The 15399-nt window shown below is 34.6% G+C and overlaps 2 protein-coding genes across 3 annotated transcripts; both read right to left on the bottom strand.

Moving 5' to 3' along the window:
• Nucleotides 1-940: 940 nt before the first annotated feature.
• Nucleotides 941-7999, bottom strand: LOC123905506 (protein EMSY-LIKE 4-like). Its single transcript, XM_045955136.1, has 10 exons — nucleotides 7715-7999; nucleotides 6257-6465; nucleotides 6050-6159; nucleotides 5674-5926; nucleotides 5292-5510; nucleotides 5134-5202; nucleotides 2823-3059; nucleotides 2652-2720; nucleotides 2472-2535; nucleotides 941-1352 (listed from the first exon to the last, which is right to left on the bottom strand). Exons 1-10 carry the CDS (start codon nucleotides 7740-7742, stop codon nucleotides 1303-1305), a joined length of 1308 nt encoding a protein of 435 aa, XP_045811092.1. The 5' UTR covers nucleotides 7743-7999; the 3' UTR covers nucleotides 941-1302.
• Nucleotides 8000-10028: 2029 nt separating this feature from the next.
• On the bottom strand, nucleotides 10029-15388 carry LOC123905505. 2 transcript variants are annotated; one of them, XM_045955134.1, is made up of 7 exons: nucleotides 15180-15388; nucleotides 12864-14367; nucleotides 12692-12773; nucleotides 12458-12524; nucleotides 10967-11152; nucleotides 10793-10853; nucleotides 10029-10604 (listed from the first exon to the last, which is right to left on the bottom strand). In XM_045955134.1, the coding sequence occupies exons 2-7, from the start codon at nucleotides 14179-14181 to the stop codon at nucleotides 10402-10404; spliced, it is 1917 nt and encodes a 638-aa protein (XP_045811090.1). In that variant the 5' UTR covers nucleotides 14182-14367; nucleotides 15180-15388; the 3' UTR covers nucleotides 10029-10401. The 2 variants fall into 2 exon arrangements, with proteins under 2 accessions (XP_045811090.1, XP_045811091.1); XM_045955135.1 differs by having other exon boundaries at nucleotides 10793-10850; nucleotides 15180-15371.
• Between the last annotated feature and the right edge of the window lie 11 nt (nucleotides 15389-15399).

Below are 15399 nucleotides of genomic sequence, written 5' to 3'. Positions count from 1 at the left end.
AAGTACATGTAATGTTCCAAGTCACTGCCACAAAAACATGAATATCAAGTTATAGAAAACCTCAAATTTGAATAGTGTGGGTGTGGCTACTATGTGCACATCTTATATCTAGATCATGGTTTTAAAATGGGGTCTACAATCACAACTAAGTACCTTTTTTTTTTTTTTTTTTTTTTTTTTTTAACTAAGTACTTATTAGTACTTATGGTACTTAGTACTATCATTGGAGCAATACTCATTTGAATACCTAATAGGTACTAGTTCTACAATAAGTATTAGTACCTATTTTGTTTTCGTAGATCTCATTTATAATGATGTATAATTATTGGTGAGATGTGTTATTGGTAGAGCCTATTTAGAACTTTTTAAGAGATTTTGGGTTGGAGAGATTGAGTACTTATTAGGTACTATTATTAAAAAATTATAAAGGAGTGATGTGTAGACATAGAGCCCAGTTAAGTACTCAAAAATGAGTATCTCCATTGTGGATGCTCTTAAAAGTGATAAAAAAAAATCTTGGAATGACCAACAAGAATAGTTTATCAATAAAATGTTCATTTATGTTAAAATAAAATTATAATATAATAACCACTAAGGTCTCATGCATGATTGGTACACCGAATTTCTAGAGATAAGAGAAATTCAAGTATTTTAGAATTAAAATTTAATACATCTGTTTATTTTTAACATAAGAGATAAAGTGTAATTCTATGCTTAGGAGTTAGGAGTGTAATTTATCCAGTATTTTAAACGAAAACGAAAGAGTCGACTTTTTTTTTTGTTACAAAAAGAGGACAGAGCCTAAAAAATAAATTAAAACACTACGCGAACACTCCGAAGCATGCAGGCGTCAAATACATCATCAAAAAGGAGACTTTGAAGTTCTCTAGGAGGACTCTCTAGAACATGCAAATCAAAAGAATTCAAAGTTAGACTGAAATTAGCTAACCAATCAGCTGATCTGTTTCCTTCTCGCCATGTATGGTTAAACTGAACATGTCAATTCATGTTCTAGTCGACTCTTAATTTGATACAACAAATATAGGAATGTATTCACTATCATCATAATTTTTATACAAGCATCGGCTGATCCTAGGTCAAATCTTACCCTCAATAAATAATTATTACCAAATTACATAATTGTCCATTCCTACTTGAATGACTAATGCACAAGACACAAACTCCATAGCTATCACCTGTCAGTTATCTTTTATGACAAAATACAAGAGAAAATCTAAGCTTTCCCATGACTTTTGCTACCGTAAATGCTTCTTTTTCCCATTGTACATTGTTGGTGTTCCATCATTCTCGATCCGTTGATTTAGCATGCGAGAAATGGTGACCACCCTCATCTGTTTAAACAATAAGAACATCAAGAAAGGTTATACACAGAATCAAGTTTGAGACTGATCACAATTACACAATTACATTGAGTAACATAACAAACCCATAACTTGTCAAAAACAAATAAAATAATAACAAACCCATAAATACCAATACATATTATTATTAATATTATTATTATTATTATTATTATTATTATTATTATTATTATTATTATTATTATTATTATTATTATTATTATTATGGTAATTTTCACATGCCGAAAAAGTATTTATACCATTTCATGCTTTAGGCTATGGTTGTTTCAATATATAAAAAGGGCAATGAAAAGTACAATACAATGGAATCAAAATAACTTCCCCCTTGCTTGGTACATCAAAATCTTGGGATGACTGAAAGTGGGGTGTCACCACACATGGAAGTGAGTTGAAAGTGATTTTCCATTCTATCAAGCAATAATCTATGAAAATCAAATCCTTGTCATCCCAAACCATTGTACACTCAAATTAGCAGAATCCCAGGTAATTGGTGAAATCAAAATGTTAGTCCTTCAAAGTGAACGTTGTTAAATGACCAAACTGTTAGACTATTACCAGTTGAGGAGTGCTAGCAACACACTCTTTAACAAACACACTCTAACACACTATCTTTTATTGGTTAAAATTTATATGGGTCCCATAAAAGTTATATGGGTCCACATTTTTTATGGGACCCATGTGAATTTCAACCAATAAAAGAGAGTGTGTTGGAGTGTGTTTGTTAAAGAGTGTGTTGCTAGCATTATTCTTGCCAGTTTTTTTTTTGTCTTAGATGAAGTGGTAATCCACTGAAAGACTATTACCAGTTTATATCACAAACTAATCTGTATTATGCCAATATCCATATCATGTGTAACTCAATTCTAATTGCACGTACAGAAATCCAGTGATTTTTTTTAAAACCAGAAATCCAGTGATGAACCAATGCAAAATATGATTTTCTATGCCAAGAAACGAAATATTAAATAAAACACCCAAACAAAGTTCTTAGTATTTAAATTTTAATTTAGAGGACTACTTGTGAAAGAACAAATGTCATATGATACTGCAAAAGTGCAAATAGGTGTGCAAAATGAGAATAAGAATTACCACTATCGCCATCAGAAAGATCTGCAAGTCTTGCAATTGCATCAATAAGAGCTTGCTCGTGATCCTGCATTTAATTCATTATATCGATTATTCACACATACACCATTTGCAAGAACAAAAGATAAATTAGCAGCAAGCAGTAAAAGAAATGGCAGAGTGACGTATAAAATTGTCTCTTACCTTCAATATTTTCTTGGCTTTCTCAATTTCATGTACATCAGGATGATTTGCACTGAACACCCTTTCCACCTGACAAGTCACCCAGAAATTTAAACATTTTCCATGAAAAGATCAAAAAATCTTAATTGAATGAAGAGTCAAGAGTATTCTGATTGAACTGTTTTCAGCTACCTCTTTAACTAGCGTGTCTGTGTGAAGTATTTGTATATCATCAGGAGCCTTTTTTCTGGCTCCGTTCTGTGATGGCAAAAAATCTTTTTTGGATTGACCCTTTGTACCTCCCCTACCTCTTCCAGCTCCTGGAACACTATCACGACCTACAGACCTATTAATCCCATGACCAGATCCGCCAAAACGATGGTTGGTTCCGGGATCCTCCTTTACCCACTGAATATCTTCCGGAGAGATCTGCAGTTACAAGAATATATCTAATTAGGTACTGGCAAGTGCTAAGCATATCAAGCAAATAGAAAACCCAAATTCTAAATGTTATTGAACAATCAAGGTACTCAAGAAGAATAGCAGTGCTTCAATTTTATGAAAGTTCAAATAACCGTCACAATTCAGGATTAGTGAAAGTGTAAACAAGTCAAACTTTATTTATTTTATTACATATTACTTTCATTTGGAATTGGCAGCTGCAGTCATCAGCTGTGGCGTTTAATACCACATTATGCATTCATTGATAGATGAAAATAGTTATAAAAAGAAAGTAATGTAAGCCAGTTTGAAAACTCAATTTGGTGCAGAAAATGAAAAGTTTGTAATACATGCAAAAATAAACAAACAAAATGCTAAAAATAATTCAGTAAGAGGTCATAACTGCATTTATGAACCGCTATTTCCTTATTTAACATGTTATGCGAAAATGGTTTTCAACAATAGTACAGTCAATTTCATTACATTAAATGGCTAATAGTTTCCTTCAAAACATTTTTCGCATTTAAAATGAATATGTTCTGAAATTTCAAATTCAGTGTCTAATTTATGCTAAAAGTTATTAGACACATCCCATCCTCTATTTTTTTTAGCCCCATAGCATTTTACCCAGTAGGTAAGACTAAGAGACAACTAGGGAAGAATTTCCTCAACAGTGTATAGATGGAAGAATTTCGAGGGACTGCACTTCTCCTAATGCCCAAAGGTCCTAACTCTCTCAAATGCCAAGATGCTCCATTATTCTATTCCCTTGTATACACCACAGGCTAACATCACTAACCACAGGGGCACCTAAAGAAATTATTAGATTAGACGCCATAGTTTGAACACATCTCAATAGTACCTTTATCATTCATATGAATCCTAGGATTTAACTTACTGAGGACCACATGCTTATGGGATCCAAACCCTTTCACAATTGGACCAACACACATTGGAAACCTAACTCTTAATTTAAAGATGGAAATGGAAGCTTACCAAAATATTCCCACAGACAAACTATAGAAATACAAACTTTTCACATAATTACTGGATATGATACATTAAAAACTTACTGAGCTCAGAGACATTAAATTACTAAATAATAATATAATAGATTAGTTTATAGTTATTTTAGAAGTTAAATTATTTGTGATAGAAACAACATAGGAATTAACTGAAAGTGACTGAATTGTATTGATAACAATCTCAGAAGAAAATGAACAGTAATGAATTGATAATGGTTGGAGAAAAGACCCCCTTGCAGATATGATAAAAACAGAAAATGATACTCTCACGTATGAGCAACTCCTTACGGAGATGGGGAATCACTTAACTACTTAGTCCTTAACTTCTTTCTTTTTTTTTAACAATACTTAGTCCGTAACTAATTTCCCACTTGAACACATATCACGCCCCTTTCCCACTTGAACACATATCACCCCCCTTTTCACTCCCTTTATGATCATCTCACCTCATTCCAAAATCACAGTCCCCATTCCCTAAATACCACCTGTTCATGCATTTTGTTATATTGCAACCCATTGCGAGTGATATTTACAATATTCCCCAACCTATCCTTCCAACATCCGTGGATCTAACAATTTGTTTCTAAAAACGTGATATATTCATTATAGGTAAACTCTTACGAACTTTTTGCTGTCATATACATGGAAGATCACTTTTGGGCTCATGAGAAGACAGGAAACCTTTCTTTAAAGTGACATGGAGCATTGTCAGCAGTTGGGATAGTAAAGGAAAATTAAAGTGGTTGGGATTAGTTAGGTTAGTTAACTAGTAAGAGAGTACTAGAAACAAGTGAAGCAGGAATATAGGGATTCATTTGGTGCATTTGAGAATTTGTAGGCGAATGGAAAGATTGTTCGGAGAGGAAATTACTCTGTTTCTATTTCAGTTTTCAATAATACACTTCAATTTTTTTATTCTTTCGTTTCAATTTCTCTAGGTTTGGAAAAACACGTTTTTGAGAGGGTGGCATTTTGGGGAGTCAGTGAAAGTCATAACGGAAAGAATTACATGACAGTAATCAGTAACAGATATATACCTCTGACAGATTAACCCATTCCAATGATTCATTTGCACTCCCCATGTCATAAACCAGATTGTGTAGACGCTGAAAAGTTAAGAGGTAAAATTTAAGCATATGCCAGCTGTAAATTAACTGACAAACAAATCTTAAACCAATTAGGTGGCTGCAAGTACATCTACTGGATTGTAGGCGGCGATAACCGCTTCATAGAAGTTATTGTCATCAGGCCATCTTGTTCGTACTCTCCTACCAATGAGTGACTCAAGTGATGCTCCCTCAGCAAGCTCAGCTGCGACCGTACCAGAAGTAACTCTATTAGGTACTTGATTCCTTCCCCCTGGTCCTGATGAAGGGTATTGCTTTATTGAAGATACTCCTGGTAATGCTTGGCCCTGCAAATAAAAGAGCCAAAATTAACACAATAATGTTGCTGATGTAGGTTTTCATAGTGGCAAATAACTTTTTAAGGAGCTATGAAGAGAATAAAACCCAGCTCACTGCAGATAAACACAGAGAGAAGAAGAACAATGTTACAGTACTGTTACATTTACTTACTGGTTTCTGCTTCTTTCCCTTAGATCCCGGAACAGGTCCACGTTTTCCAACAGAAGAAGATGGCTGGTGGGGTGCAGCCACTGGTTGGGGATGAAATGAAGGAGAAGGCCCACCAAAAGATTGTGATGGTACAGATGTTGTTACCTTCTGCTTCTTACGAGATGCCGAGACTGTTGGACTTGGAACCGAATCATGAATAACTTGTCCAGAACTCAGCATACCAGGCTGATGGCCTCCTGTCTGTCTCCACTCCCTTAAATCAACATACAACAAAGTATTGATTAACAAAATAGCAATGTGTATATGCAAATAGTAACGAATATCTCACTTCTAAAGCATAGATCAATAAGCAATCATGTTTTGCAATTTTTTACACCTTATCCTTCGTATGACATCATCTGCATTAACACGGCCTAGTAGTTCCCTGTGTTCCTCATTTGATAATCTTAGTTCTTTTCTCAGTTCTGTAATCAAGCTTTCCTTCTCCTGAAGAAGATACACGTATTTAGAAGTCATTTAAACCTGGTCAAACAAATTAGAAAAAGAAGAAAAAAACAAGCGAAAAGAAATTCAGAAAATGTACCCATGTAATGGCATCAGCTTGAGCTTTAAAGGCTCGTAAAACTGAACTATACGCTTCCTGCTCAAGTTGGTGAATTTGAGCTTCCATGTCAATTTCACCATACATCCTGGGGTATGACATTGAACCTACTGCTGATCTTCCATTCCCAGCAAGACGTGCCCCTCTAGGAATTCTATTTTGATGTGTTGGTGGAAGATCGTCATCGGTTCCTGCAATCATTATATCAAGTGAATGTATATAAGTATAATAACAAGTGTGGCCAGACAATAAATCCTTGAAATATACATCAAGTCATCAACCAGATTTCACCAAGTGCATCAGGTAACGGATACGAGTATTTACTAATATGCAAAGTGTGGCGACTATCTACTAAATGCAACAAATAACTACATAAGAAATACAGCAACGAAGGTATCAAATCAACAAATTTACAACATGGGTATAATGCAAGAAGTCTGCCATATGTCGGTGCTACGCTAAACAGTAGAGTGAATCATTTAGCCAATATTGTGTCAAAAAAGGGGAAACCAAAAGGTAGGCCTTTGAAGGCATTAAAAAGAAAAAACCTCTAATTTAGAAAAACTCTAAATCCCCGTAAACATGTGGAAAGACAATTCAATAAGTTTCTCCATCTTTAAGTTTGAAAATTGTAAGGGACTGCTTCCGACTAAAAGTGTTAAACAGTATCGTCAGTCCACGAGCACCAGAAGCGGTCAGCACCTCTAGTTGGTTGAGGTGCTGCCCTTTCAGTGAGTCACAACCCTCACACACCATTGGTGTGCCTTTCTTGTTTAGGTGCGTCATGCATTATTGCTAAGGTAAATAAAGAAAACCAAGAGGCTCTCATAACTAGTTAATGGTGGTCTTTGGAACTCAAGCAGAAGGAAATTTTGAATTTTAAAACCGAGCATTTAATCTTTCATGTTCACAATGAAAAACATGCTTGACTTGAGTAGCTCCCACTAGTATACCGACTTGAAAAATCAGTTAGTTTAGTGATTCAAACAAGTTCATGTCACTCGAAAAACAAGTAAACATAATTCAGATTTCGCTCTTACAAAACAGAACCAGACAAGTTCGGTTATTCCAAGAACACCAACATTTTCAGTAAATCCTTCACTAACAAGTAAAATCCACACTTTGAAAACAAGACATTACCAATTTCATCACACTCTTAAGTTAATAACCAAACAACATTTTGATTATAATCATAATATAATCACACTCTTTAAGTTACTCACCATTCCACAGATTACAGAAAACCCATACCACAAAACCACAAAATTTTAGTGCTAATTGAAATTCTAACCCAAATAAAATCATCAACAAAGCTATAAATCAATCAAAACAAAACAAAACCCTAACCCTATAATTGAAAAAGAGAGTCATAAGAGAAAGATTAAAATTTATGGAATAATGAGGCAATAAAGTAACGAGGAAGTTAAGAATGAAGCTTACCGCTACTATCGTAGGGTTCGTAATCCATAGCCAGATTTGAAAGGAACAAGAGAAGTAGAGAGAGAGAGAGAGAGATCGAAGGGAAAAAGCAGAGAAAGTGAGTTTTTGAGAGAAATTGAAAGAGAATTGAGGAATGGAAAAGAATAGAGGAACAATGAATGATTGATTGAGGTTTTGGTGAAAGAATCGAAGATCGTAGGTAGGTTTGTGTTTGTGTTTGTGTAGAGTTGATGAGTTTCGATTTGTCGTGTCGGACTCGGACACTGAGTTATGGGTACGAGCGAGTCGCTTCTTTTTTCTTAATTATTTTAATTTAAATAAAAATAAATAATTATGTTTTTCTTGTTTTATTTTATTTTTTATTCAATTAGTTTTACTTCGTGACTAAAACACACACAGGTTGAGAGTATGCCTTAAAATTTCAAGTTACAAAAGTCAGAAAAATTTATATTCAATTAGTTTTATTCAATTATTTTTTATTTTCCTGTTTTCTATTTCACAAAAATTTATCTTTTTTCCTTATGGAAGTGATGGATCCAAGTTGTTTTGATGACCCTTAAGTCGGTTCGATGATGCTTAAGATGATCTAAATGCAATCTTGCAAATTGTGCTAACTTGTTGAAAGTTTTTGTATGACTCTATAAAATATGATATGGTGAAAGCAAAGAGATATTCTACGCATTGTTTCATTCTTTTTTTTTTCTTTTCAAGAACAACAATATAATGAAACACAAAGCAACGACTTATGTAGAATTTTGGCGAAAAGAAGTGCACCCGATTGGAACATAAAGCAAATGTCTTGTCGAGTGTTTTCTCCGATGAACAACATTCATTTTTCTATGCCAAAGAAACAACATTCAATTTTCTCTGCATAGGAAAAAGTACCCTTTTTTACACTTGATAATTCAAAAACGTTCAATCTTCTGCACGAAAAAACAAAACACTTTAATTGAGGAAACATGATATGTCCCAAAACTCTATTTGACACTAATGTTATGAAAGATGATTTTTCATATGATCAATTTCTTGACAAACCTCTATGAATGTTGGTCAAGAAACGGTTTTACAGGTTGAAATACCAATTTTTCTCTCTTTTTTTTTTTGCCGTACAGTTTATAGATGATTATATGTTGCCTTGATGACCCTTGCCTCGATATGTGGATAAATGTTGCCTCGAATAAGTCCAATTTCTATTGGCTAAATGTTGCCTTGATGCTATATTGTCAAAGCGGAAAATCGGCACGGCGCGGACAAGCCCAAAATTGACGCAGCGCGGTAGCGGCGAGCGTCGCGTTCACTATTTTAGCAACGCATCGTGGACAATAAAAATTACATGATAAATTCCAATAATCAAAATACATACTTCATTAAGTTTAAAACCAATAAAAGTAGTATATGTCTAGCAAAATTCAAATACCAATAAAAGTATTTCTAGTTCGTAGTCTCCAAACACAAAAACGGCGATGGAATAGATAGAAAGAGGCGTAACAATTCAATAAGGAATTACGGTTTAACGAAATTCTACAATTACCCTCTAAAACGTTTAACATTTAAGGGCAAAATTGTCGCTTTGTTTTTTAATTAAAAACCTGGGATGGCCGCTCATCCTTGTATTGAATCGGTTGACTCCAATTTAGATACTGAATTGTACTAGTATCAATCTTGTTGCAATCTTAGGGCTCATTTGTCATGAATATCGAGGCCTAACTCATCCTTACAAAACCGGCAAAACCAACTTGTAAGGTGAAGATTGTCTCCTCATTATAAACTCTTCTCAAGAATCATACCTATCCGATGTGGGACTAAATCCCACCAAGTGTTGGCTGCTTACATCATTGAACATTTTTTTTTGTTGTAAATTTTCTCATGTTAAACACTAGCAAGCAACACACTACTTGACCAACTCTTTCATAGGGCTCATACTCTATTTTCAGTGATTCAAGGTGATTTTAGCCTTTCACCTTTAATTCCTATATCTGAATTAAGTGCACTCTTGAGCTATAAGGATCATCATGCGTAACTCTTATTTTATGTTTATGAATTTTTGCACAGTAGCTCGAATTATGCAGTGATGACATATTTTACACCAACATTTAAGTATAATGCATAATTTTGTCAAGCCTTAAAAACACCTAAAGCATGGATGGCAAGTGCAACATAAAAGAACAAGACATAATTTGTTGACATCTTAGACTCTAACTATCATATGAAGCAATCTATAATAAATTTATTTATCAAATAAGAAGAAATAAGTAGTCAAAAAAGTGAAGGAAAAAAATTACAAATGCAAAAACATAGTAAGACATCGACGATCTCAATGGGAAAGGAAAAACTATCTGAACCTGAAATAAGTTACATAAAACCTATATATAATATGAGAAACTATGATAAAATATAATTCAATTCTAAATATATTTCAATTTTCAACTGCTTCGGACGTGCATTTGGCCGGATAAGACGTATTCTTGGTATGCAGTTAAGAAACTGTAAATGTACGCATCTATCTAGTTTTTCTAAGGCAAATATACTGTGCGCAACAAAAATCGAAACACATCAAAAAATGTTTGCCCTCGTATCTGTGTCCTAGTAGGATTACTGTAATTTGTTTGTAACACAAACAAACACACTCCAAAATATGAACGGTATAAATCAATTTTCATCTCCATGGCTTTCATCCTGGTTCTTCTTTAAGCAGTTTGCTCCTTATCTGATGCTGAGGGCCTATCATTTTCCCTGCATTTAACAGATTCTATAACTTTGAGATAGTAACCCCAGGATGGATTTGCTTCTCTTATGCACCGCTGCCCAAATGGATTTGATTTCACAAACTCTTGAACATTGTGCGCCATAGCCAACCTTTCTAGATAACCCCTAAGATCACCTTTAGGTCCTGTTAATAGTAAAAAAGGAATAGGTGGGTAGACATGAATAAACAATCTTAGATACATATATATCAATATGGTAAAAGCATAGGAATTTAAGGCTTTGAATATGTCAATCAATGGAAATTACTAATTAGCCAGCATTATGCAAAGATGTAAAGGGTGTGAGGAGAGCAAGATGAACAGAAGACTGTACCTAACGCTGAGTCTCTAGTGTGGTAGTACCGGTAAGAATAAGGGAATATAGCCGTATACTTCTGAAAATAATTCCAATAGGCGGAGTGACCACATAGGTGGAAAACAATGTATGTTACACAAGAAAGCAAAGCTTAATACTTATAATTAACAAAAGGTAAAGAATAGAACTTACGGGATTCACAAGTGCTTTGTAAGGGGAGTCATCCAATAATAATGTGTTCGACTCATGGAACTCTCCCTTCTCCCACGGAAGACCAGGTTCCAATTTATCCCATAACTTTCTGAGTTCTTTCAACACAAGGGGCTTGTCTTTATTCTCAACAGTACTGAATTTTGTTGTAGTACAGTGGGATTGATTCTACAGAAAACATATTACAAAGATTCATTAGCGTGTAGAAAAATTCCATGTAAGAATGAATTTCTAGCAGTAATCATTTTCAACTGCCTCTTTAATTTAGTAATTTGTAGTATGAAAAACAAACTATTTTCCAAAGTGAAATCCGTATATAAAGTTTATTGCCTTTTTTTAGTGATAGTAGTAGTTAGTAAATGTCTCTGCAGCAGAAGCATACAATAACAATCAAGCCATATCCAATTAGGTGTGGTCGGCTATATAGATCAAACAACGCTACGAAGTTCTATCATGAATCATATTTCTTCTAGCCAAATCATAGACCTCTAGTTTTTTCTTAGTTTCTCCTATAGCTTTTTGGCCTTCCTCCAACTCTAGCAATTGGGTTATCCTTCTTTGACTTACTCTCCTTACAACGGAATCTAAAGGACTCCACCCCACATGGCCAAACCACCCAAGGCTCTAGTCCATTTCATTTTCAACAACCCCGCTTGAATATGAAGGTTTACATCTCTCTCTATTTGTACAATAGATATCCAAGATATTTAAATCTTGTGACAAGAGATATCCAACTTTCACCTCTAAGCTAAGGATGCTTTGCCTTATGCAAAACTTACATTCCTTATGTTCCTTCACATTTCTACTCAAGCAGAAGCCATATGCAGTCTCTAGCCTCCGATTTATTTCCTCTCTTATGTTTTAACTCTTCAGGTAGCACTATATTATCTAAAAAACATACACCATTGGTGTTGGCTCTTGAATGTGCTTCATAAGTACATTAAAGACTTTAAAAAGATGGGGACTTAAGGTTGACCTTCAGTGCAGTCCTGTAGCTATCAGAAAATCTTGTGTGTCCCCCTTACATATCCTTGTGGATCTAATGTAAGAAATCCAAACCCCTTTCTTTTCAAAACTCACTTGGCACACTACCATACATTCTCCAAATCAATGAAAACAATGGAAATGTCTTTTTGATCCCTCTAATATAAGTCCATCACTCGTCGTGCAATAATTATTTCCCACATATGTATTGTATGCTAAAATTAAATAGGCAACGGAATACTGCATTATTTTGTTGATCAGCAAGAATTCTTATTATTCAAAATACAATAATGAACATTTAAAATAATCGTAATAAGCACCAACCATCTGGCAATTCAGAGTAAAATTGTTAATGAAGTACAACTAGTAAAATATTTATCGTATATCCCAATATTACCTTGAGATATAAAAATTATTTACAGCAAACTTACTTACCTAACCAAAATCCCCTAAAATGATGGTAAAAACTAAAGAATTAGAATAGATTACCCAACAAAAGAGCAGTCTGGATGCAGATTTCCCCATTAGACATTTGATTACTTCATCAACATTACACCTGCCAGTATACACAAACATCAAAGCGTAAGAATAAATGTATAAAACCTAAATTCCAAAATGCAAAAAAAAAAAAAAAAAAAAAAAGCCAGCCCATGATTGCTTCGTAAACCCAAGTCAAACTAATAAACACAAATACGATAAAACCAGTCACAGATGAGCAAATACTTGGCTCTAGATGACCAAACGCCCACATGAAATTTGTCAAAGCAAAACTGTAGAAAACTATCACAAAAGGGCCTCTTATACACTGCAAAAGGCACAAGTAAAATCTTGTCAAATTCAACAAAGATCAGATATGAACTCTGATATGAGGAAACTTGGTATTTGACCATGTTACCTTTTCTCCTTCGAACCCAAAAATGTGGTTCTGGTTGATAATATCCATTAGGAACATCACTGACACAATCAGCAAGTAGCCCATTCACATCAAGGATGAGAAGCTTGTTCTTTGAGTTGCTGATAATAGTTCTCTCCACTGAGCATTGTGATATCTTTGAATTACCAACGTTTACAGCGACTGAGCTTAAACCAGAAACATCACCTGGACAGCACGTATCATTTCTTGTAACCTCAGCATGATCTACCTGTCTAGCATTTGTTTCTTCAAGTTGTGTCACCGGAATGTCTACAACAGAAGATGTAGTTGTAGTTTTTTGCTCAGAAACACCACCTGGACAACACGTATCATTTCTTGTAACCTCGGCATGATCTACCCGTCTAGCATTTGCTTCTTCAAGCTGTGTCACCGGAATGTCTACAACAGAAGATGTAGTCGTAGATTTTTGCTCAGAAACATCACCTGGACAACACGTATCATTTCTTGTAACCTCAGCATTATCTACCTGTCTAGCATTTGTTTCTTCAATTTGTGTCACCAGAATGTCAACAACAGAAGATGTAGTCGTATTTTTTTGCTCAGAATTGTTCTCTGCTATCAACTCAATTTCCTCAGCTTTAACTTTGTTCTGATCAATGGAATGCACCGTTTCTATTTCAATTAAACCATCTGTCAATGGTCCATCAGAAACTTCATGCGAATTATCATTGTGATGATCCTGGATAGTTGGTTCCTTGTTACAATTTACAGGACTTGGGCAATCCAAGTTTCCCACACAAGTGTCATTCTTTGATCTTTTCCTTGAATAGGTTTTACTGAACCGAGATTTATCAGACAAATCATGAACTTCAAGGTCTTTATGCTGATTCTTTACCAGACTTCCATTCTTCACAGAATCACTCGTTTCCTCAGGGATGGAACTGTTTGCAGTTATAGTCTGCTCTATGTTCATTTTGACAACTTCTGACACAGACTCTTTTGCAAATAACTTTGCATCAGCTACGACTGAATTGAAGCTGCACCCTTTGTCTTGAATACCACTCTCTCCATTGCCCTTCTCAGCAGCCTCACTGATGATATTCTGTTCCTTTTTTTCATTTTCCCCCAAACAAATATCCAATGCCGATGTAGAAGTTTTTGATGAAAAAGTATTCTTTGGAGTGGCACAAGCATTGACATCACTTTTGACAGCATTACATTCAGTCTTCTTTATTTTTCTCTTATTATTTTTCTTCATCAATTTAACAGCTACATTGTTTTGGGAATCCGACAAATTAGGCAAAGCTGGGGAATCATGCATATCAGTATCCAAATCCATCACGGATCTTCAGATGACAACAAACCTCCTGAACTATTAAAAACAGTGAAACTCCAAATTAATCTCAATAGCGTCAGTAAGATCACCCAACGCCTTTCACAACCAGTTTATTGCTATGTTGATTACTCCAAATTCAATACTTCTATCAATTACTATATCCTCTCTCTGCCCCTTCCATTAAAAAGCCTGAAAGAATAGTGAGTTAGAAACAAAACATAAATACTAAAATGGCCCAACAAAGTTTAGAAGTACACTGAGCCCTCACTACTGTATCAAGCCACCAAATAATGCTCTAAAATTCACTAGCCGTTCCAAAACAGAAATATACTAAACATTTTAAGCATAAATCAGAATTTGAAAAATCCAAACATCTACGGAAAAGAAATATATGAAGCACTAACACAGATACATACACCGGACACGACACAGACTCGTCGACACCAATAATAATTTGAAAAAAATGGCATAATTCAACGTAGTGTCAGAAATTGACGTGTGACACTGCGACACATCAATTCCGAGGAGTGTATGTGCTTCATTGAAATTGAAACTGAAAGCAACATATATCACTAGAGAAACCTGGTTTGATTTTTCCAAATCATTGACCATAACAATGCATTGTTCCACCATTCAATTTCTATTCTTCCACTATTATATTACAAAATTATAAATCCATGAAAAACACAAACAAAAGGAAATGCTATTATCACTAGAATTATCAATTTCGAATTTGTAAGTCAAATAGTTTAATACTAATAATGTTGAAAATGCAAAACCGAAACACAGCAATGTAGAAATTAAGCATCAGATTCAAAAACAAAGTTGATATCCTAATTGAATTTTCAGATCTTGAGTTTTCTAAACAATTGAAAGTAAGTAAATGCAGTTTACAGTAACAGATTGGAAAAACAGAAGTAGAATTGAAAATGAGAAAATTCGGAATGCGTTGAAATGAAGGAGAAATAGAGTTGAGATTGAAAGAGAAAGAAGGTAGTTACCTGAGTTGAGTTGAGAAGCGAAGAGTGGTGAGAGAGAGAGAGAGAGATATTGGGATGTGATTCTTTTTGTACTCGAAAATGGAGAGAGAGAGAGAGAGAGAGAGAGAGAGAGAGTGCGCGAGGGTTTTGTACTTTTCTTGGGTTGTTACCGAAGAAGGTGAAAGACGAAACGAATGTTCTACTGAGACACGTAAGTAACAGTTAACACTAATTAATATTT

The sequence above is a fragment of the Trifolium pratense genome, linkage group LG2 (genome assembly GCF_020283565.1).
Source record: "Trifolium pratense cultivar HEN17-A07 linkage group LG2, ARS_RC_1.1, whole genome shotgun sequence".
NCBI lineage: Eukaryota > Viridiplantae > Streptophyta > Magnoliopsida > Fabales > Fabaceae > Trifolium > Trifolium pratense.
This window is presented reverse-complemented; position numbering and strand designations above follow the sequence as displayed.